Genomic DNA, 21396 nt, shown 5'->3' with positions numbered 1-21396 from the left:
GCTGTCACAAGAAACGTAATGGCAGAGATGCCAAATGGAGAACATTGTTATTTTCAGTCGCAGTTCTGCTACAGGATGTTCAGAGAAAACTGTTAGGCTAAAAACAATCCCACAATATTCCAGCAGTTTCTCTGACCAGATCCATTAACCCTTGCACTGCCACTGCTGTGATATCTGACAGTTGTAACCTGAGACCATAATATCAGGCTGTGTAGAAATCTGTATCTTTTGGGTATGGAAATATAGGACGTTGCCATGGAGACTGGCTGGAGAGAAATACTTGGAGCAGACAGAGTGTGTAGAAGTGAAGAGCTGGTTTTTTTTAATGTCATTATGATCTCATCATGGAGGGATTTTTGAAGCTAGCTTTACGCTGTCCGATTTTCAGCCAGATTTTGCTAAAGCACACAGCAGTCAGACCCATACCGGGAAAATATAGTTACTCGGATTTAAGAGAGCAAAAAAGAATGAATTTGATCAGATTTTGTAACAAATGTAAAACTTTGGAATTTGGAAAAGATTATTTTAATTAGGACTGATTTTTACTATATTTACAGTTCCTCAATAACCCTCAGGAGGTTGTTGTTGATGTTACTGACTGTTATTTTGTGGGGTTTTCTTCACAGCTCTCACAATGTTTCTGTCATCAGCTGTTGTTTTCCTTGGTTGTACCATTCAGTGTCTGTTACTCAGTACACCAGTGGTTTCTTTCTTTTTCAGGACCTTCCAAATTGTTGTATTGGCTATGCCCAATGTTTGTGCAGTGCCTCTGACTGATTTTTCCCTCTTTTCTCAGCTTCAAAATGGCTCGCTTTTCTCCCATAGACAGCTCTCTGATCTTCATGTTGGTTTATCCTTTTTAACAACAAACGCAGTCTTCACAGGAGAAACTGAAGGCTAAAACCAAGAGTAGATGTTCAGAGCTATTTATGGTTTAAATAATCAATCTAACAGGACACACCTGGGTAACAAGCAGCACCTGTCAGTCACATGCTGCAGTATTTTTGCTCACCTACAATTTGGGTGGTCTGATACAAAATGTTCGATGTCGTTTAACACGTTTACATACAGTGTCCTCCACTAATATTGGCACCCTTGGTAAATATGAGCTGAGAAGGCTGTGAAAAATTGTCTGTGTTGTTTAACCTTTTGATCTTTTGTTTAAAAAAATCACAAAAACATTCTGATCTCATGGATATCAAACAATTCTCATCAATCAAACAAAAAATCCAAAAAAAAAAAAAGAATTAGCCTTGCTGTTCCAACGGTTTAAATTTTATGTATATATTTTTTACTTTATTATGTTTATTACATTTGCAGTGTAAGTGATTTTTGTTGTGAAAGCTCCAGTTTTGTTAGTCATGTTTTTTTCTGTATTTTTTTTTACATGCTTCAGATTTAAAAAAAAAAAAAAAAAAAAACAGTTGTTAAAGAAACAATATCAGATATGTATCGATATTGGCTGATTCACTTATATACTGGTTATATATATTGGAAAAGAAAAAATGGTAACAGTTTAAAACAGGTTTAAATCTGAAAGTTAGGATAGACCAGTAAGAGGTACATGTGGTTATTGTGGGTTGATGGGCTTGTGATGTTTTTCTTTTCCTCCTCAGGAACTGGAGAGAGAGATCACCTTCCAGGGAGGCAGTGGTCTTTATTACTACTACTACAAACACATGCTGTTCGCCTCGTCCTTTGAGAAGGGTAACGCAACTCTTTTGGGATTCCATTCCCAGCCCAGTATCTTAAATATGAGTAAACACTATGGGGTGCAAAATTTTGTACCCCTCTCAGAGACATGAAAAGGTTTTTAGAGACATGCGAAACAAGGCCACATCTTCCACACATTGCTGCGCTGTTAATGTTTTAATATTCACACGTTGATACTTGTTGTGTTACTTGTTCTGATGATAAGCGAGTGTGAAACTGAACTCGCTTGAATCGTCTTGTTGGGTTTCATCACTTTATAGTAAGGGTGTGCAAACTTTTGTTTTCAGCCGTACTCTCATCTTCACATTTGCTATTTATTATAAGCTGCTGGTCACATGACAGTAAACACTGGCTACTATAGAAATGAAAGGCATTTTGTCCAACTTTGATTAAATATATTGTACTGTTTAATAAAACTCAGTGTATGTCCGCATATTCAAGTTAATCTCTCTCACTTCTGTAACATGTCTGACATCAGCGAGAGGGACAGACTGAAAGACAAGATCAGAGAGAGAGAGAGACAGTGGGGGGAAAGAGAGAGATCTGAAGAGGGAAAGGGCTGGAAAGTGAGACACAGGGAGAAAGACGGACCGAGAGAGGAACACCGATTGACAGAGACAGAGATGGATACAGATAAAGGAAAAAAAAAACAGGCTGAGAGAGACAGGGAAAGAGGGACAGAGCAAGAGAGACCAACAGAACAGCAGAGGGAGAGATAAAGATGTAGAGAGAGAGATGGTCAGTGAGAGAGAGAATTAGAAATAACCACAGACAGAGACAGATAGATCTAGAGACAGAAAGAAACAGATAGAGCGCAACAGAGGGGGAGATGTGAAGAGTGGGATGGAGAGTGAGACATAGGGAAAAGAAGGACAGAGAATGAGAGGTGGACACGACAGAGTCAGAGAGAGAGACATAGAGACATAAAGAGAGCTAGAGCGGGAGGAAGAGATGTGAAGAGATAAAGACATAGTCTGAGCGAGAAAGACAAGCCTAGACTGAAAGAGACAGACAGAGGAGTATACTGTACTAAGGTCTGATCTTGATGTGTGTTTGTGTGTGTGTGTGTGTGTGTACAGGTGTGTATGAGCTGATGCGGGATAACAGGACTGTATCTGGTCAGACCATTAATGCAGTGGAGCAGCTGTCTCTCTACCCAGAGCTCCTTAGCAGCCTACTGTACAAACTGAGCGGCAGTCAGGTGAGATCAGACTGAGATCAGACCAGGATCAAACGTTCCCTAACCTGAATTCTGTCTCTAATCAAACTAATGATAAAAGCTAAAAAAAATAGGTGTATGGTAGAGCGGTGTGTGTGTGTGCATAAGTGTATGTATGTGTGTGTGTCTGTATGTGTATGTATTTGTGTGTGTTTGTGTGTGAGAGAGAAAATGAGAGAAAGGAATGTGCTTTCAGGTTCTCTCTCTGTGCTGCAGGACTCCATCGAGCCGGTTTATTTCTACATCGGCGTGGTGTTTGCGCTGCAGGCCGTCTACGTGACAGCTCTGTTTATTTGCAGCTGGGTGATGAGTGGCACTTGGGTGGCTGGGATGCTGGCAGTGGCCTGGTTCATCATTAACAGGTCAGACTCTCACAGGAAACACATCAATTAACCCCAAATCTGCACTGTCATGCTGCTGACTCTATGCTGTCAGTAGTGATTTGGATAAAAACTCATCGCCGTGACCATTCATCACAACGATCTTATAGAGGTCATTTTTCTTTTAAATAGAGCTTGTTTTCAGGAGCAGCGAATCAAAACATCGTTTTTTGGGGGGGGGGGATTTTTCATAATAATGTGTAATTTAGGGAAAGTTTAAGCAGATGTGAAGTTAATAGACATGGTGGGAACTGTGCCACAAAGAGCCATTAAAGATTAAAGGTGAGATCAGAAATTTCAGGTCAGAACGTTTTTTGTAATATTTGGTGAAATAAACGAATATAAACAAAATAGTGACAAATAAACAGAAATAAGACCTAAGAAAGAAATTAAAGAACATTATAGTTAAATGTAAAAGATGCATTAAAGGTGAACACAGCAATTTAAGGCCAGAACACTTTCCTTGTAATAATTGGTGAAATAAATAAAATAGTGACGAGTTCCAAAACTAAGAACGGAATAAAACCTAAAAAAAAAAAATTATACTAATAAGAGAAATGCAGCATAAATGTAAACGATGCATTAAAGGTGAGATCAGCAAAAATCAGCACAAAAAAGTCAGAACGATTTATTTTTATTTTGTATAAAATCAATAAATTGTCAGCTCAGAGGTGAAACTCTGGTCCCTGTGGAGCCTGAAACTTTGGAAACATCCAACCAATCAATTTTCCTCTCACCTGTCAATCATGTAGCTTGCTGGTTCTAACCTCAGCGACTCATTTGCACTTGTTTTTGGGGCGTGGCTTTGGAGGAACACTGAAGGGAAAGGCTTGAGTTGTTTGGATGTTAATTTTTTGGGGTGTTTTTGGAGTTTCATTGATTACCTTTAGGTAAAATAACTGATTATACCTTTTAAAACAAGCACAATGAAATAAAAGCAATTTTAAAAAAATTATTATTAAAAAATAGCACAGTGTAATTCGAATGAGCGTCAGTGTCAGGTGTGTGATAGAGCTATCAGGTGATTTTATTTATCTTAATGCAAGTGTGTTCTCTAACTTGACCGTCACGTTTTCTCTGATCGGTTGTACGTTTCAGGCCGGACACGACTAAAGTGGACTACGGCATTCCTCTGAGGGATAACTGGGCTCTCCCGTACTTCTCCTGCCAGATAGCTGCTTTAACCGGCTTCCTGAGCAACAACATCAGCTCTGCCACAGAGGTGTGAAGACATCGATACACACAGAGGCAGACAGCACTGAGAGAGAAAGCATTAGTACTTCATAATTTCCTGTTTGCTTAAATAAAACATTGTGTAATAAAGCACACTTCTGTAAGTGTTGCATTGTATTCAGTTGTGTTATTTAGAGTTTAAGTCCTTTAACTCTACAAAGTGTGGACGGTTGTAGGTTGGGTAACGTGTGTGTGTGTGTGTGTGTGTGTGTGTGTGTGTGTTTCAGATGTTCTGTTACCTGCTAATGAGTGTGACGACGTTCACGTTCATAGTGATGTGGGAGCACAGCCACTACATACTGTTTGTACAGGGACTTGCGCTCTTACTACTGGACTGCTTCGACCTCGTACCAGCACGCAAGGCACACACACACACTTCTTTGATGCTATATTCTACTATTCCAATGTTTTTTATTTATTATTCATATGACTTCAATAATGGATATTTTCTCTTTTTTTTTTCCACAGACAGCGGACGTCCATAAGGTGTACCTGAGCTCTCTGTTATTGGCCTACATTCTGCAGTATCAGAAGCCTAGTCTGCTTTCCTGTCCCCTGCTCAGTCTGCTTGTAGCCAACATGCTGGCCAAATACTTGCAGGTACAATAATCAACAACAAAAAGACCATGATTATAGATCTCACTCACTCCTGATTCGTTTCCACCATTACAACGAACAAATCAAGCAAAGTTACATCCTATAAAAATACCACAATCATGTCATTGTGTCATATAAAGGGTTTTCATTCCGATTGATTAATTATATAATGAATATATTTTTATTAATTTACATACGCCTTGCAGAATTTCCAAATTGCTAATCATTTATTTTTTTTAAAAGAGAGATCATTAAAATGACATTTTGTTTTTTATTTAGTACTGCCCTGAATACACTATTTCACATAACAGATGTTTACATATAGTATAACAGTTTACAACAATCATCCTGTTCAAAAGTTTACACCCCCCTGGCTCTTGATGTATCGTGTTGCCTTCTTGTGCATCAGTGAATGTTTGCACCTTTTGTAATAGTCGTGTACGAGTCCCTCAGTCGTCCTCAGTGTGAAAAGATGGATCTCAACATCATATAAACACTGTTGGAAAGGGCTCAAATATGCAGAAGATGCTGGAAAAGCAAAAATGTGCAGGAACTGGAGGATTTTTCTGAAGAACAGTGGGCAGTTTAACTGCTCAGGACAAACAAGGGACTCATGAACAATTATCACAAAACATAAACACAGTCGTTGATCATCCAGATAACGACACATAGTATTACTAATCAAGCGTATGTAAACTTTTGAAATGGTTCATTTGTGTAAATTCAGTTATTATTGTGTCTTGTGGACTTTATGTAACATCTGTTATGTGAAATAGCTGATTCAGGGCAGCACTAAATGCAATTTTAATGATCTCTCTCTTTTTAAAGTTAAAATATTTTTTTTTTAAAAACATTTTGCAGATTCTGCAAGGGTTATGTAAATTTATGAACACAAGTGTTGACAACAAAGTTCAGTACGGCTAAATGGATTTAGAGGATTCTTTGTATGTTCTTTATTGATTATTATTCAGAAGATATTTTTTATACATTTTTTTTAGCAAAAAATGAAGATGGGTCCGCTGGTGGCGAGACTGATGAAGATCGTGCTGCACCTGTACTTGGTCTTCACCGCAAGCATCACCTTCAACTACCTGATTCAGGTCAGACGCAGCAACTGAAACAGATTAAATTACACAAGAAGTGGTAACATGGACGGTGAGGCTGTGGGTGTATTTTAAATAACTAAAACTAAGTGAAGCATCTCCAACCACTCAATCGTTGGTTTAAGTGAAAAGAATTTGCTGTACGCATTTCTGAGACATTCAGTGCCGTTGCCAGCTCTTCTGCGATAAGTTTTGTCTGGCCATGAGTTATGGGTACACGATATATACTTAGCAGCTTGTTCATTAGTGCTGGTGATAGGATGATGTGATCAACCATCAATGATATCCAACATGTAATCAGTGCTAATCTTTTTTTGGATAGAGAACTAGAGAGCTTATGAAATTATCCTTATATTTACATTTTAATTACAATTACTTACAAATAAGAAAAACAGCAAGATCTTGATTTTTGTTTTTTAACAAAATGTATAGTTCTAATTATGTTTAACCATCACCTAGTCCTTCTGCACATTACATTATGAATGTATTGTGTTGTGAGTCAGTGAATCAGTTCCCTCGATCTCATAGCTGTTCCTTATTTATAAAAAAAATCTGTACAAACATACAAATTATCAGCCTCTTGGTGAATAAACTATTTATGGCAATACAGTACATAATACATATTACAATGCATTTGTCAATACAAGCCATGATTTTAGATTTTGAAATCAGTGTATAAGGTTTAAAATCTGATTTCTGGGATGCTCCAGTGGCGAACCTGGCAACCCTGTCAAACAGCAGCCTGTCTCTTCTTTACTTTTGGTTTATAATAATGATAATAATAATAATCCCGCGACCATGAAAAAGGATAAGCGGTATAGAAGATGGGTGGATGGATGGGTGGATAATAATAATAATAATAATAATAATAATAATTATAATAATACAGGAAGTTTTAGGAGATTTGGTGAAAGAATTATTTATGGAAATTGTATATTGGCATGTGATCCTGCATTACTTCTAAATATAATGATACATTTTGCAGTATTAGTCATGCTTTTACAGCTTCAAATCAGTGTATAGGGTTAGAAATGGGCCAGTTTTGGAGATTTGGAGACGCTTTAGTAGCTTGCCTGGCCACCCTGTAAAACTGCCAGCTATTTAAAAAATATTATCAGCAATGAAAGAGGCAGAGAGATGTACAATGGGGGAAATGAGTATTGAATGCGTCAACATTTTTTTTCAGTAAATATATTTCCGATGAGTCTATTCACATGAAATTTTCACCAGACATCAGTATTAACTCAAGAAATCTGGAAATATAAAGAATTCACAACATTAAAGTCAATAAATGAAGTTATGTGTAATAAAGTGGAATGACACAGGAAAAAAGTATTGAACACGCTAAGAAAAAGCAGTTCTCCAAGGCAAGGAACCAGTTGAAATCTGTAAGTAATTATACCTCCTATCTGTGCAAATTAATATCAGCTGGGTTAGTAAATTGATGGTCTATAAAAAGGCTTTTCGTTACCAAGGTGTCACACAAGAAACATTGTTTTGCACATTGCAATGCACTCCACTGTTCACGCTCACCCCACAAGACTCCATTACTAAAGAAAAGGCATGTCGAAGCTCGTTTAAAGTTTGCTACAAGTCATTTGGACAAGCCTATGAAATACTGGGAGAGTGTAGTCTGGTCAGACGAGAGCAAAATTGAACTTCTTGTCTGTCATACTACACACCATGTTTGGAGAAGAAATGGCACTGCACATCACCCTAAAAACACTACACCAACAGTGAAGTTTGAGGTGGAGGCATCATGGTGTGGGGCTGTTTTTCATCACATGGTACTGGCAGACTTCACATAATTGAAGGAACGATGAATGGAACCCTTTACCGGGAGATTCTTGAGAAGAATCTGCTGCCATCCACCAGGATGATGAAGATGAGATGTGGGTGGACTTCCAGCAGGACAATGATCCAAAGCATACAGCAAAGGAAACTCTCAATTGGTTTCAGAGAAAAAAAATCGAGGTGTTAGAATGGTCCAGTCAATCACCTGACTCGAATCCAATTGAACAAGATTTAGAGACAGTATGCTTAGAAGAATGGGCCAAAAATCACACCTGAATACTGCGGCCCATTAATTTCTTCATACAGGAAGCGTCTTGAAGCTGTCGTTACAAACAAAGGCTTCTCCACCAAGTATTAAATAAATTACAGTTAGCGTGTTCAATACTTTTTTTCCATGTCATTCCACATAACTTTATTTATGGAATTTAATGTTTGGATTTCTTTATATTTGTATATTCTTTATATTCTTGAGTTTACATTTATGGCATTTGGCAGAGGCCTTTATCCAGAGCGACTTACAATTGTCTTTGTTTATTTATTTATTTATTTATTTATTATACAACTGAGCAATTGTGGGTTAAGGGCCTTGCTCCCAGCAGTGGCAGCTTGGTGTTGCTGGTATTTGAACTCACAACCTTCCGATCAGAAGTCCAACATCCTAACCACTGAGCTACTACTTCCCTTAATACTGATCTTTGGAGAAGATTTCATGTGAACAGCCTCATTGGAAATATATTTACTGAAAATAATGTTGATGCATCTAATACTTATTCCCCCCACTGTATTAGCTTTAGTTTTGCCGATGGTGTGATTGAGGTTTTTCCTTGAACGTGTTCATACTGTCTCTTCTACAAACTGCAAGCGGTCACAGAAATGAAACCAACACACTGTTCAGTGATGTAAGCAGCCATGTTGTATTTGGCTCACTCACAGACACAGAGAGGTATCACAACAAAAGATGTTTGGAGCTAACTTTCTTACATAAATAAAAATTTTTTTGCTTGCAGTATACTGCCAACTCGAATCCATCCATCCATCCATCTGTTTTCTGGAGCCTATCCCAGGGGACTCGGGGCACAAGCCGGAGGACACTCTAGATAATTGCACACACATTCACACACTATGGACAATTTGGAAATGCCAATCAACAAACGACGCATGTCTTTGGACTGGGGGAGCGAACCGGAGTATCGGGAGGAAACCCCCGAAGCATGGAGAGAACATGCAACTCTGTGCACACACAGGGTGGAGCTGGGATTCGAACCCCCGACCCTGGAGGTGCGAGGCAAACCCCTGCAAACTTGAATGTTTTCTACTTTTAGATCATTTACTTCTGTTTCGTTTTTTTTTTTTTTTTTCTTTCTAGAGAATCTTTCCAGTCAATCAGAGTGACTACATACTGAAATTCCTGGAGGTCAGATTCGGACTGAACTCGACAACGTAAGTACAAAGATCCAGACTCTCTTATTTCTTAATAAATGGTGCTTTACTGCAATTAATAGAGTGTGTTTTGCTTGTTGTTTGTGTGTGTCTGTTGTGTCTGTGTGTGCATGTGGTGCGTGTGTGTGTCTGTTTTTTTTTTTTTTCTTTTAGAGAGTTTATACCGAACCTGCTGCTGTGTGAGGATGGTTTCCAGGCTCCGGGACAGGACTTCTTCCTGCGCCTCACACAGACATCTGTCCTGCCTTTTTATTTGCTCGTGCTGCTCATCTGTGTGCTGTCAATCATGCAGACAACCTACAGGAGACTCAGGTATGCTCAGCACATTAATCTTAAACCCTCACATATTAAACGTATGATTTAACCTGGCATAAAACGTCAACACCCTCACAGAGTTTTCTATGGAGAGTTGTGGAGGAGTGTATTCTGTAAGACACACACATCTTGTTCTTTAGTAAATGAGAACATTGATAGTGTTGTCAGTTTGCTGTGGTAGGAAAGGAATCCGCAGTAACCATGCTTTACTTTGGCCTGGATCACACCAACCCCTCACTGATTCATTTCCGATAATAACAAACACAGAAAGGACTTAATTTGCATATGTAGCATAAAGGATTTTACATGTGTACAAATTGAGCCAGAATCAGGGTTTTGTTATAACCGTAAAAGACTGTGTGTTAGGAGTGCCCTAAAAAATTATATACTGCACACCTTTTAATAAATACAGTGCTGTTGTGTATGCAGTGGTGAGCGTACGACGGGCAGCGTGCAGATGGAGGACGGGCGGATCGGCGAGCGGCCGGAGGTGATCTACCACGTGTTCCACACACTGCTGTTCGGAGCTCTCGCCATGATGTTTCAGGGGTATTTACACATCACTATTACTATTCGTTGATTCTAAATAGTTACCTGAGCTCTCGGCTGCTCTGTGCTACAGTAATAAAACACACCACTTTTAGCACTGTGTTCAGATTCTCCTTTTCCTGTTACTGAACATATCCTGGCCTGTTGCACTTATGGTACATTCACGTCCATGATGCATTCTATGGAAGAGCAGTGTTCTTGAATGGTGGTCAATCTTTTTATCAGTTTTTCATGCCGTCGGTCTCCTCATGATTCATGCCCGAGGTCTGGGTCAGGCAGCACACTGAACTCTGTGAAATCACAGCCAGTCCATGATTACACCAGCGAAATGACTGAATTTCTATTCACAGCTCAGTATACCCTGCAAAAAGGCTGAAAAAAAAAACATACCGGGAAATTTGTGCATTGACTAAAGTTGGACAAAGTTCATTGGTTGGAATTTAATTAATTTGAAACATGAGGAAAAACTTGCTCGTCTCTGTGTTTGATCATTTTGCTTTCTCTCCACTGTACTGTAGGATGAAGTATCTTTGGACCCCATACGTGTGTATGTTCACTGCATTTGGAGTGTGTTCACCGCAGCTCTGGATGACTGTGTTCAGATGGGTCAGACTCAAGTCTGTCCATCCTGTAGTGCTGGTGAGTGGATGGATGGTTGTGAGGATGGATGGTTGGGTGGAAGGTGGATAAATAATGAGTCTTGATTGGTCACATATACAGTAGAAATTCCTGTCAGGAAGCTGGGGTCAGAGTGCAGGGTCAGCCATGATACGGCACCCCTGGAGCAGAGTGGGTTAAGGGCCTTGCTCAAGGGCCCAACAGTGGCAGTTTGGCAGTGCTGTGGCTTGAACTCCCAATCTTCCAATCAGTAACCCAGAGCCTTAACCGCTAAGCCACCACTGCCCATATAGGAGGATAGATAGCTGGTTAGGTGCATGGTTTAGAAAGGTGGGTGGAAGGGTATTGGTTGTGTTAATGGTTGGATAGTTGTGTGAATGGATGGAGGGCTGAATTGATAGGTGGGTGGATAAATAGTTGAATAATTGGAAGGATGGGTTGATTGTTAGATGTTTGGTGTAGGGATGGTTGAGTGCACAATAATTGGATGGATGGATGGCTGACTGAGATTTATGGTAGGGTAAACGGGTAGATAGTTGGATGGAAAGTTTGGGTAGGTGGATATATGGATGGTTGCAAGGATTAATGGTTGTGTGGGTAATTTGTATGGATGGATGAAATTTGAGTAGGTAGATTTGATGGGTGTGAATGGATAGATGGTTAGGTGGATGGTTAGGATGGATAGATGGTTGTGTGTATAATTATCTTTGATCGATGGAAATATGCATGCTTAGGTGGAAGTTGATTAATTGGTTGTTGGATGGATGGATAGATGGATGAAATGTATGGATTCATTGGTGGTTGTCTGATTAATGTTATGTATGAATGAGACTTTGGTAGGTGGTTTGATTGATAGAAGTATGGATGGAGCTGATTGGAAATTTTCTATCTTTCATTAGGCACTAATACTGAGCACTGCAGTACCGACCATCATTGGTTTCAGTTTATGGAGAGAGGTGAGCTTGTGTCTTATTGATCTGCACTAAATGTAGAGTTAAAACATTCAGAATCAGGAACTGTTCACATGCTGATTTTAGCGTATAATAAATAAACACTAGTTTAGCTTTAGATGGAGTGCCATATGGATCGATCTACTTTATTAATCCCTGATGGGAACTAAACTGAAGTTTTATGTGTGTTTCTGTTTGTGTAAAAGTGCTGTTTTTTATTTTCTCGCCAGCATTTCCCACGTGTGCTGTCAGAGCTTACAGAGGTACAAGAGTTTTATGATCCTGATACAGTGGAGCTCATGAACTGGATTAGGTGAGTGTTTAATATTCACTTATCCTTTTTAGAACAGCTCTTACCGTGCAAGTGTGTGAGAAAATTTCGAAAGGGGAATAAGTCAGGCCAAATGACTATCAAGCCTATCAAGTGTTGGAAGCACGACTGAGATTTGAATAATAGCATCATATTATCCTGTGATTGATTTTCCTGTAACTGCATGCCCAGTTGTGCTTCCTTTCTGATCAGGTTCTATAACAGCAGTTCCGAGAGTAGTGCAGATGCAAGGTGTATAATAATACACTCATTCTGAAAAGTTGTTTTTTTCTTTTTTTTAAAAAAATACACAAACCCAGATTCATTTTGTGGATGCATAAACAGATTTAAAATGTATGTGACTGTTGTCCAGTGTCAGAACTCTTAACAGTCAGAGGTAAATCTAGACTAATCTAAATCTAGATGAGTAAGTAGTTCTAACTGTACATAGGTATCTCTCTCTCTCTCTCTCTCTCTCTCTCTCTCTCTCTCTCTCTCTCTCTCTCTCTCTCTCTCTGTCTTAGGAGTCAGGCTCCGCTCTCGGCTGTGTTTGCTGCAAGTCCTGCACTGTCAGGAATGGTGAAGGTGTGCACAGGATGGCCGGTCACCAGTCTCCCACTGTACGCAGATCTCAGCCTGCTGCAGAGGACTGAGAGTGTGAGTGCACTTCTCACTCTCTCTCTCTCTCTCTCTCTCTCTCTCTCTCTCTCTCTCTCTCTCTCTCTCTCTCTCTCTCTTGTTGTTCCATCTGCTGATTCAGGAGGCATTTAACAGGCCTTCACTTGAATGTCACATGGGCTAGTATTCATGGAGCATTTCCTTGTTGCTTTGTGAATAAAAGTCAGGGTGGAGAGAGGCACGCGCACACACACACACAGACACACACAGTTGTAAAGCCCCGCCAAATAGGAGCGCTGTTTTTAGATCGACGGTGGGTTGCCTGAACATGCTCAACCACTGAAATGAAATCAACCCTTATTCCATTCATCCATCCATTTTTCCATGCCGCTTATCCCACAAAGGGTTGTGGGGAGCACGGAGCCTATCCCAGGGGACTCGGGGCGTATGGTGGGAGACACCCTGGGCGGGGTGCCGACCCATCACATTGCACAATCGCACACACAGCCTACAGCGCATGTCTATGGACTGGGGGAGCAAATCGGAGTAAACGGAGGAGAACATGCAAACTCCAAGCACACAAGGCGTAGGTGGGATTTGAACCCCCAACCCCAGAGGTGTGAGGCAAACGTGCTAACCACTAATTCTACATACAGTCGCTTTGTGATCAGCCTGATTTTAATACCTAATTTTAATATCTCACCCCTCCCCCTTATTATGGTATTAAAATGAGGCTGATCATAAAGCAACTTGTAGAATTAAGACATAAAAGTGCATTTCAGTCAGAAATGCACAGAATTAGAAGGGAGATTATAACAAAACTTGGACTGAACATATTACAAAACTTGGACTGAACATTATCATATTTGAGGTTATCTTAGCATATGCTTTTGTTTGTGGAAATAATTATGCTGTGTATTCACGAGTAACATGAGTCAGCTAGCTCCATGTGGAAAAATTGGATTAGCGATTGCCGTGAAAGAGAGAGCGAATGAGGGTGAGGGTAGAACAGTTTCTAAGTAGTGATGGCATTTCGTTTGACTAATGCCATTTTGGGAAGGTTTGCCCTTTTATTTTTCCTGTGTGTGTTATGTGGTGTGTGATTTGTTGCAGACGTATCAGGTGTATGCCATGCGCTCTGCCGAGGACGTCTATAAGCTGTTGACAGCTCAGAAGGCAAGTTACGTCATCATCGAAGAGGAGCTATGTAACGAGATGAGTCCTGTCAGAGGCTGCAGGATCAAAGACCTGCTCGACTATGCAAATGGCCACGTGGGTCAAATTACATGCCTGCACCACACACTTACAGTAGATATAAAAAGTCTATACACTCGTGTTAAAATGGCAGGTTTTTGTAAAGTAAAAGAAGGAAACTAAGATACATTTTATCAGATATTTTCTCACCTTCAATGTGTATACAAGTATACAAATAAAGTGAAAGACAATCAGAAACTTTTTTTTTTAGGGGGGGAAAAAAGAAAAATTAAAAACTTAATAATTTAGTTGCTTAAGTGCACACACCCCTAAACTAATACTTTGTTGAAACACCTTTTGATTTTATTACACCGCTCAGTCTTTCTGGGTAAGAGACTCTCCGTGTGGCACATCTCAACTTAGCAATATTTCCCCGCTCTTTCTTGCAAAAATGCTCTAGAGCCATCAAACTGTAAGGGCGTCTCCTGTGGACAGCCCACTTCAGGTCACCCCACAGATTTTTAGGTGGATTCAGGTCTGGACTCAAAAAAAAAAACTTCTTTTGGTTAAGCCATTCCTTTGTTGATTTGAATATTTGCTTTGGGTCATTATTGTGCTGAAAGGTGAAATTCCTTTTCATTTTCAGCTTACTAGCAGACCCCTGAAAGTTTTGCACTAAAATCAACTGGTATTTGTAGCTATTCATGATCCCCCACATCTTGATAAAAGCCCCAGTTCTGGCTGAAGAAAAGCAGCCCTAAAGCATGATGCTGCCTCCACCATGCTTCACCGTGGGTATGGTGTTCTTTTGGTGATGTGCTTTTAAAAAAAAAATTATTATGGAATTATTTTACCTTTTGGAATTGGTCTCATTAGACCATAACACATTTTGCCACATTGTTTGGGGTTATTTTAGTTCAGCTTGGATATTTTTTTGTGAGAAAGGGCTTCTGTCTAGCTGCCCAACCCCATAGCCGAGACATGTGAAGAATACGAGAGAATATCGTCACATGCAGAGAGTAATCAGTACTTGTCAGATATTTCTGTAGCTCCTTTAATGTTGCAGTAGGTCTCTTCACAGCCTCCCAGGTAAGTTTTTGTCTTGTCCTTTTGTAAATTTTGGAGCAACAAAGATTTTTTTGGTAAGGTCACTGTGGTGCACCATTTTCTCCACTTGTTGTTGATTGCCTTCAAGGTGTTCCATGGGACATCTCATGTTTTTTGTTTCTTTTATTCTTTTATCTCCTGATCAGTTTTTTCAACAAGTGGGATATCGTACATGCTTTGTAATCTCTTTGTAGATCATGGCTTCAGCGGTCGGATGAAACCAAGAAGATGTGAAGAAAATCCTACAGAAACAACTGAACTTTATTTGCGGTTAATCAGAATCATTTTATGTGATGACAGCTGTAGGATAATTACTTTTGAACATGAGATTGAATGTGATTGGGTCATTATGAACACAGTCACATCCCCAGTTATAAAAAAGGGTGTGCACACTTATGCAACCAGGTTATTGTAACTTTTTTAATTGTCCTATTTTTCCCTAAAAATGTTTTGATTGTTTTTCACTTAATTGTTATACATTATAATTTCATATTGAAGGTGGAAAAAGTTCTGACCTTATTTATCTTGGTTTCATTTTTTATATCACAAAAACCTGCCATTTTAACAGGGGTATGTAGACTTTTTATATCCATTTGTAAGGTCACCTTCTACTATACATGTGTACAGTACATTATTATAATTAATTATACTAATTAATTGCTTGACATGGTGGTTCCACAAAAAAGGCATGCAGATTGAATGAATATGCAAGTTAGAAAACACTTTAAAGCTACCCCAATAAACTGATGCCTTAATAAGAGAAAAAAAAGTTTTGGGTGCCTAGGCTGTTTTGTCCTGGAAGCCTTTCTTATAGATCTTTAAAAAAAAATGTTTTGTTGTATGTTATTTCCCCGTTCTCTGCTAGGTGGTGTATGACAACGGGGAAATGTACACTTTCTCCAAGCATGGGAGGTTCTGTCACGAGATCAAAATGAACTACTCTCCATACACCAACTACTTCACGCGAGTGTTCTGGAACCGCTCGTACCATGTCTACAAAGTGAACTCGGTCATCTCCTTCCAATACTGACATCTGCTGAGTCCACTCCATCATCTCCTCCCAATACTGACATCTGCTGTCATCAATACTGATGAATACACAGTCAACTCCATCATCGTCTCCAGTACTGATGAATACAGAGTCAACTCCATCATCTTCCCCGGTACTGGTAAATACAGAGTCAGCTCCATCATCTTCGCCAATACTGATGAATACCGAGTCAACTACATCATCCCCCTTCAGTACCAACGAATACAGAGTCAACTCCGTCATCCCCTCCCAAAACTGACAGCTGCCAAATCAGTTCAATTGTCCCCTCCAAATACCAATGTCTATAGAGTTTACTTTGTCATTCCCTTCCAATACTATTGTCTACAGTGTCAACACTGGCATCTTCTTTAAATTCCCACAGCTACCAATTCAAATCAGTTGCCCCCTTTCAATAGTAACAGGAACCAAATCAACTCTGTTGTCCCCTTCCAAGCCCAATGTCTACACGGTCATCTCCTTCATCCCCTTTCAGTCCCAATGTCTACACAGTCAACTCTCATTCCTTTCCAATCCCAATGCTTACACAGCTAACCCCATTTTCCACTTCCAACCCCAAAGTCTACAAAGTCAACTCCTTCATCCCATTTCCATTTCCAATGTCTATACAGTCAACCCCGTCATCCCTTTCGGTACTGGCAGATACCAAGTCACCCTTGTTACTGAATTCCAATACCAATGTCTAGAGTAAATTCCATCGTCCCCTTCCGTAGCTGTGTTTCTGATCGTCTGACACCCCGTACCTTGGGGCTAGAAATCATACGAGGCGTTGGAGAATGGATTTTAAAATGGTTCATTTATCACATTGCAGTTATGCACAGTGACATTTAGTACTGCGTTTTGTGTGTGTGTGTTTGTGTCACAGATCTGTTCAGGGGTCCAGTCACAGGACCTGTTCAGAATCTGTAGTGCTGCCTCCGAGCTTTTTGTGGTGAATGCACAGCCCTGTGGTGGCAGTGTTCGAAAGCTTTTTGTTGCTGTCAGGCTCTGAAAAGACCTTCCAAAAAGATGGCCACCAGTGAGTGGGGGAGTTGTGGTATGAAAGGGAATCATGGGTAGTGCAGGCTGGCTCTGTGACTGCCATAAAAATGGAATTTGCATTCTCTTTTCATGTTTAAACACTGTATCATGTCTCACATATGACTTAGAGAGAAGGAACGTTCTAAGCTCTTGTTATGGCTAATAATGTTGTCAACATGTTGGGAAAACCCATACATTAACCTGAGACCACTTTCATTTTTTTTTTTTCCTTCTTGTTCTTTCTGCTGTACAACTTTGTTCAGCGTTTCAAGACAATGCATTGTGACCATGCAGACCTTTTTACTGCTGACGGATACAAGTGCAAATGACTTGTAGGAAACGTACTTAATGGAAGTTTAATGGCACTTTTGTCGATTAAACATTTGAAAAATAGGCAAGTGGCTCAGTGGTTAAGGGTCTGGCTAAGCCATCAAGCAAGTCCCTTAACCGTACATTGCTCAGCTTAACTGTAAATTGCTTTGGATAAATAAATAATCTTTTGAAATGAATAGAAGTCAATATAAATATGTGACCAAATAATACAATATCAAGGTTTCTACCATTACATTACACATTGACGACAAAGAAAAATGTAGTGTTGTTGCATTAAAGTAGTTCCATCTCAGAAAGGATGAATTATACAGATCCATTTGCAAACATCTTGAACAATTCTTTACAAAAACCTTTTTTTTTTTTTTACGTTTTACAAAAACAAAATAATAAATAAATCTCCTAAACGTGCATCGATTCCCTATCATCTGCCATTAAGCTTCCTTTATTAGGTGAGTTTGTAGTAAATGTTCTTGGCCTTTTTTTTTTTCCTATTTAGTTTTTTGTATGCTACAGATATGATCAATGGAGACTGGATTAAAAACAATAGTAACAGTAATTCTTTAAAGCAGCCAACATTTTAATGCAATATAATTAAGAGGTGTTTCAATGGGAAATGATGCAATACAGTATGATTTACAGTACTATTTTCTAACAAAGTGTTTTAAAAAAACAGTGTTGGGATAAGCGTGGAGAAATAGACTGCCATGACTGCCGTGAAAAAAAAAAAAAGTTTCCAATTGTTTCCATTACATTTAGTTGGCATCTGCTCAAAACTTTTGCTCAGTTCACTCAGTTGAATTGAATGGACATGAATGTGAATGCTGGTGTTTCTGTAATGAATGAAATAAGGTTCTTAGAGACGGGAACTTTTCATTTATCCATATCAGCAGATAACATGTATGTTTCCCAGGACCCTGTAATGATGAAGCTGATGAATAGCTGATAGAGAATTGCACATCTGCAGTAGCTTGGATTAATGAGCTTTCGTGACACATTTTATCACTGTGTTTCATGTCTGTGCTTTAAAAAAAAAAATTATAGAGTCTCCTTCACCTGTTCTATTATTTTATTATTTTTCTATATGAATTTTAATATTGCAAGTCTAAGTTAAAAAAGGCTTTTGATTTGGCATGTTTGTAATCACCAGTCTATGCAGATGATGAAACTAGGTAAGTTATTTATGTATGATGTCATCTTGTTTGTGCCTTTTTAATTTTCGTTTTTTCCCATGTTTATTATAGTTTCATGTTTCCTGTTTCACCTGCATTTACCATCCAAACTCATCCTCAGAACATGATTGTATTGTATCAGTCTAGCCGGTGTTCACTGGGGAAAAGTGCTTCGTTGCAATTACGTGCCCTCCTGCTGCTGTTGGTAAAATGCTTTTCCTCATCCATGCGTGATCATGTGATTAAAAAAATTAATAATTTGTTAACTGTACATAGTCATGTGAAAGCACACATCAGTAAATTTAAGCTGATGCTCTGACTCATGTCTTATACTGTACAATATGAAATGATCTGATTCTGTTAAATACAGTCTTTGTATTCTTCTGTACTCCTGTGATCTGTTTTAGTTTATCTTACACCACAACGCTGTTGAGTTCTCATATTTGATTGGTCAGAATATGTTGATTGAATGATCTGTAACAGCAGCTTTGACAGTCGTGCCACAAGTTTATATAAACAATACTCGTTTTGATGCGTTATTGCTTCTATAGTAACTTGTTCGGCAGTCAAGTGGCATAATCTAAAACTAATATTAAATGGTTTGCAACAAAAGGCTTTGTTATTCAACCGAGAAAAAGACAATGATATGGTGAAGCTTTCTGTATGGAGATATTTATTTAAAATTTATGGAAGGAGTCCCTGAACGGGGGGGGGGGACTACATTGCATCTCATCGTCATGGACTGCACCAGATTTGTCAGTTCTTGCTGTGAGATGTTACCCCACTCTTCCATCAAGGCATTTACAAGTTCTTGATCACGTCTGAGGGGAGACAAGGTTACATGTAATTTTCCAGTGCAAGGACGATCAACTGTCCTTCCTGTCTCCCTGTAGCACCGTTTTAGGTATCTTACATTAGACAGTGCAGTTTTTAAAAATCCAGTTTATTTGGGCTAATGAAGAATTGTGGGGCGTCGAGAGGACTGCACAGAGGAGAGTGGGGCAGTGAGTGTATGGAGAGAGTGGGGCAGAGAGGGGACTGCCTGGAGGAGAGTGGGGCAGAAGGGAGTGTGGGGCAATGAGTGCACTGCAAAGAGGAGAGTGGAGCATTGAGAGGACTGCACAGAGGAGAGTGGGGCAGAGAGGGTACTGTACAGTGGAGTGTAGGGCAGTGAGGGTATGGAGAGAGTGGGGCAGAGAGTGGACTGCCTGGAGGAGAGTGGGGCAGAGGGGAGTGTGGGGCAGTGAGTGCACTGCACAGAGGTGAGTAGGGCAGTGAGGGGACTGCACAAAGGAGAGTGGCGATGCTGGGCAGTGAGGGGAATGCACGGAGGAGAATGGAGCAGTGAAGAGAAGAGTGGAGCAGTGATGGGACTGCAAAGAGGAGAGGGGGAAGTGAGGGGACTGCAGGGACGAGAGTGGGCCAGTGAGGATCAGCACAGAGAAGAGTGGGCCACTGAGGGCACTGCACAGGGGAGAGTGGGCCAGTGAGGGGACCACAGAGGAGAGTGGCGCAGTGATGGGACCACACAGAGAAGAGTGGGGCTGATGGGCAGTGAGGGGACTGCAGAGAAGAGTGGGGCAGTGAGGAGACTGCACGGAGGAGAGGGGGGCCAGTGAGGGCACTGTACAGAGGAGAATGGAGCAGTGAAGAGACTACACAAAGAAGAGTGGGGCAGTGATGGGACTGCAAAGAGGAGAGGGGGAAGTAAGGGTACTGCAGAGAGGAGAGTGGGACAGTGACAGGTCTACACAGAGAAGAGTGGGGCAGTGAGGGAACTGCACAAAGGAGAGTGGCGATGCTGGGAAGTTAGGGGAATGCACCATGGAGAATGGGGCAGGGAGGGGACTGTACAGAGGAGAATGGAGCAGTGATGGGACTGCAGAGAGGAGAGTGGGACAGTAAGGGGACTGCACATAGGAGAGTTGGGCATTGAGGGGCCTGCACAGAGTGGGGCTGATGGGCAGTGAGGGGCCAGCAGAGGAGAGTGGGGCACTGACCGGACTGTACAGACGAGTGTGGGGCACTGAGGGGACTGCACAAAGGAGAGTGGCGATGCTGGGCAGTGAGGGGACTGCATGGAGGAGAATGGAGCAGTGAAGAGACTACACAAAGAAGAGTGGGGCAATGATGGGACTGCAAAGAGGAGAGGGGGAAGTGAGGGGACTGCAGGGATGAGAGTGGGCCAGTAAGGGACAGCACAGAGAAGTGTGGGCCAGTGACGGGCAGTACAGAGGAGAGTGGGCCAGTGAGGACACCGCACAGAGGAGAGAGGGCCAGTGAGGAGACCACAGAGGAGAGTGGCACAGTGACGGGAACGCACAGAGAAGAGTGGGGCTGATGGGCAGTAAGGGGCCAGCAGAGGAGAGTGGGGCACTGAGCGGACTGAACAAAGGAGAACGGAGCAGTGAGGGGCTTGCAGAGGAGTGTGGGGTAGTGAGGGGACTGCACAGAGGAGAGTGGTGCTGATGGGCAGTAAGGGTTCTGCATGGATGAGTGTGGGGCAGTGAGGGTAATGTAAAGAGAAGTGTCAAGAAGTGACGGTTCGGTGCAGAGGAGGGTGGGGCAGTGAGGGACCTGCACATAGGAGGGTGGGGCTGAAGGGCAGTGAAGGGACTGCACAGAGGAGAGTGGGGAACTGAGGGGACTGCACAGAGGAGAGTGGGGCAGTGAGAGGACTGCACAG

General features: G+C 40.8%; 1 protein-coding gene across 6 annotated transcripts in view; it reads left to right on the top strand.

Annotated features, from left to right (window-relative positions):
* The window catches only part of LOC108274682 (dpy-19 like 4), a 28157-nt gene extending 9059 nt beyond the window's left edge, over positions 1-19098 (top strand). For 5 of the 6 annotated variants that reach the window (XM_053685752.1, XM_053685751.1, XM_053685756.1 and 2 more), the window contains 16 exons: positions 1617-1707; positions 2793-2914; positions 3149-3294; positions 4411-4534; positions 4773-4907; positions 5014-5145; positions 6141-6242; positions 9406-9479; positions 9633-9791; positions 10224-10343; positions 10862-10982; positions 11861-11917; positions 12142-12224; positions 12746-12878; positions 13953-14111; positions 16006-19098. In XM_053685752.1, coding sequence (XP_053541727.1) covers positions 1617-1707; positions 2793-2914; positions 3149-3294; positions 4411-4534; positions 4773-4907; positions 5014-5145; positions 6141-6242; positions 9406-9479; positions 9633-9791; positions 10224-10343; positions 10862-10982; positions 11861-11917; positions 12142-12224; positions 12746-12878; positions 13953-14111; positions 16006-16170 — 1923 coding nt within the window. In that variant the 3' untranslated portion in view covers positions 16171-19098. The remainder of the gene's footprint in view (positions 1-1616; positions 1708-2792; positions 2915-3148; positions 3295-4410; positions 4535-4772; positions 4908-5013; positions 5146-6140; positions 6243-9405; positions 9480-9632; positions 9792-10223; positions 10344-10861; positions 10983-11860; positions 11918-12141; positions 12225-12745; positions 12879-13952; positions 14112-16005) is intronic. The other variant, XM_053685753.1, reaches the window with a different exon arrangement.
* The last annotated feature ends 2298 nt before the right edge of the window (positions 19099-21396 follow it).

This window comes from Ictalurus punctatus, chromosome 14 (assembly GCF_001660625.3).
Source record: "Ictalurus punctatus breed USDA103 chromosome 14, Coco_2.0, whole genome shotgun sequence".
NCBI classification, from domain to species: Eukaryota; Metazoa; Chordata; class Actinopteri; order Siluriformes; family Ictaluridae; genus Ictalurus; species Ictalurus punctatus.
Note: the sequence above shows the minus strand (reverse complement) of the source record. Positions and strands in the feature narration are given on the sequence as shown.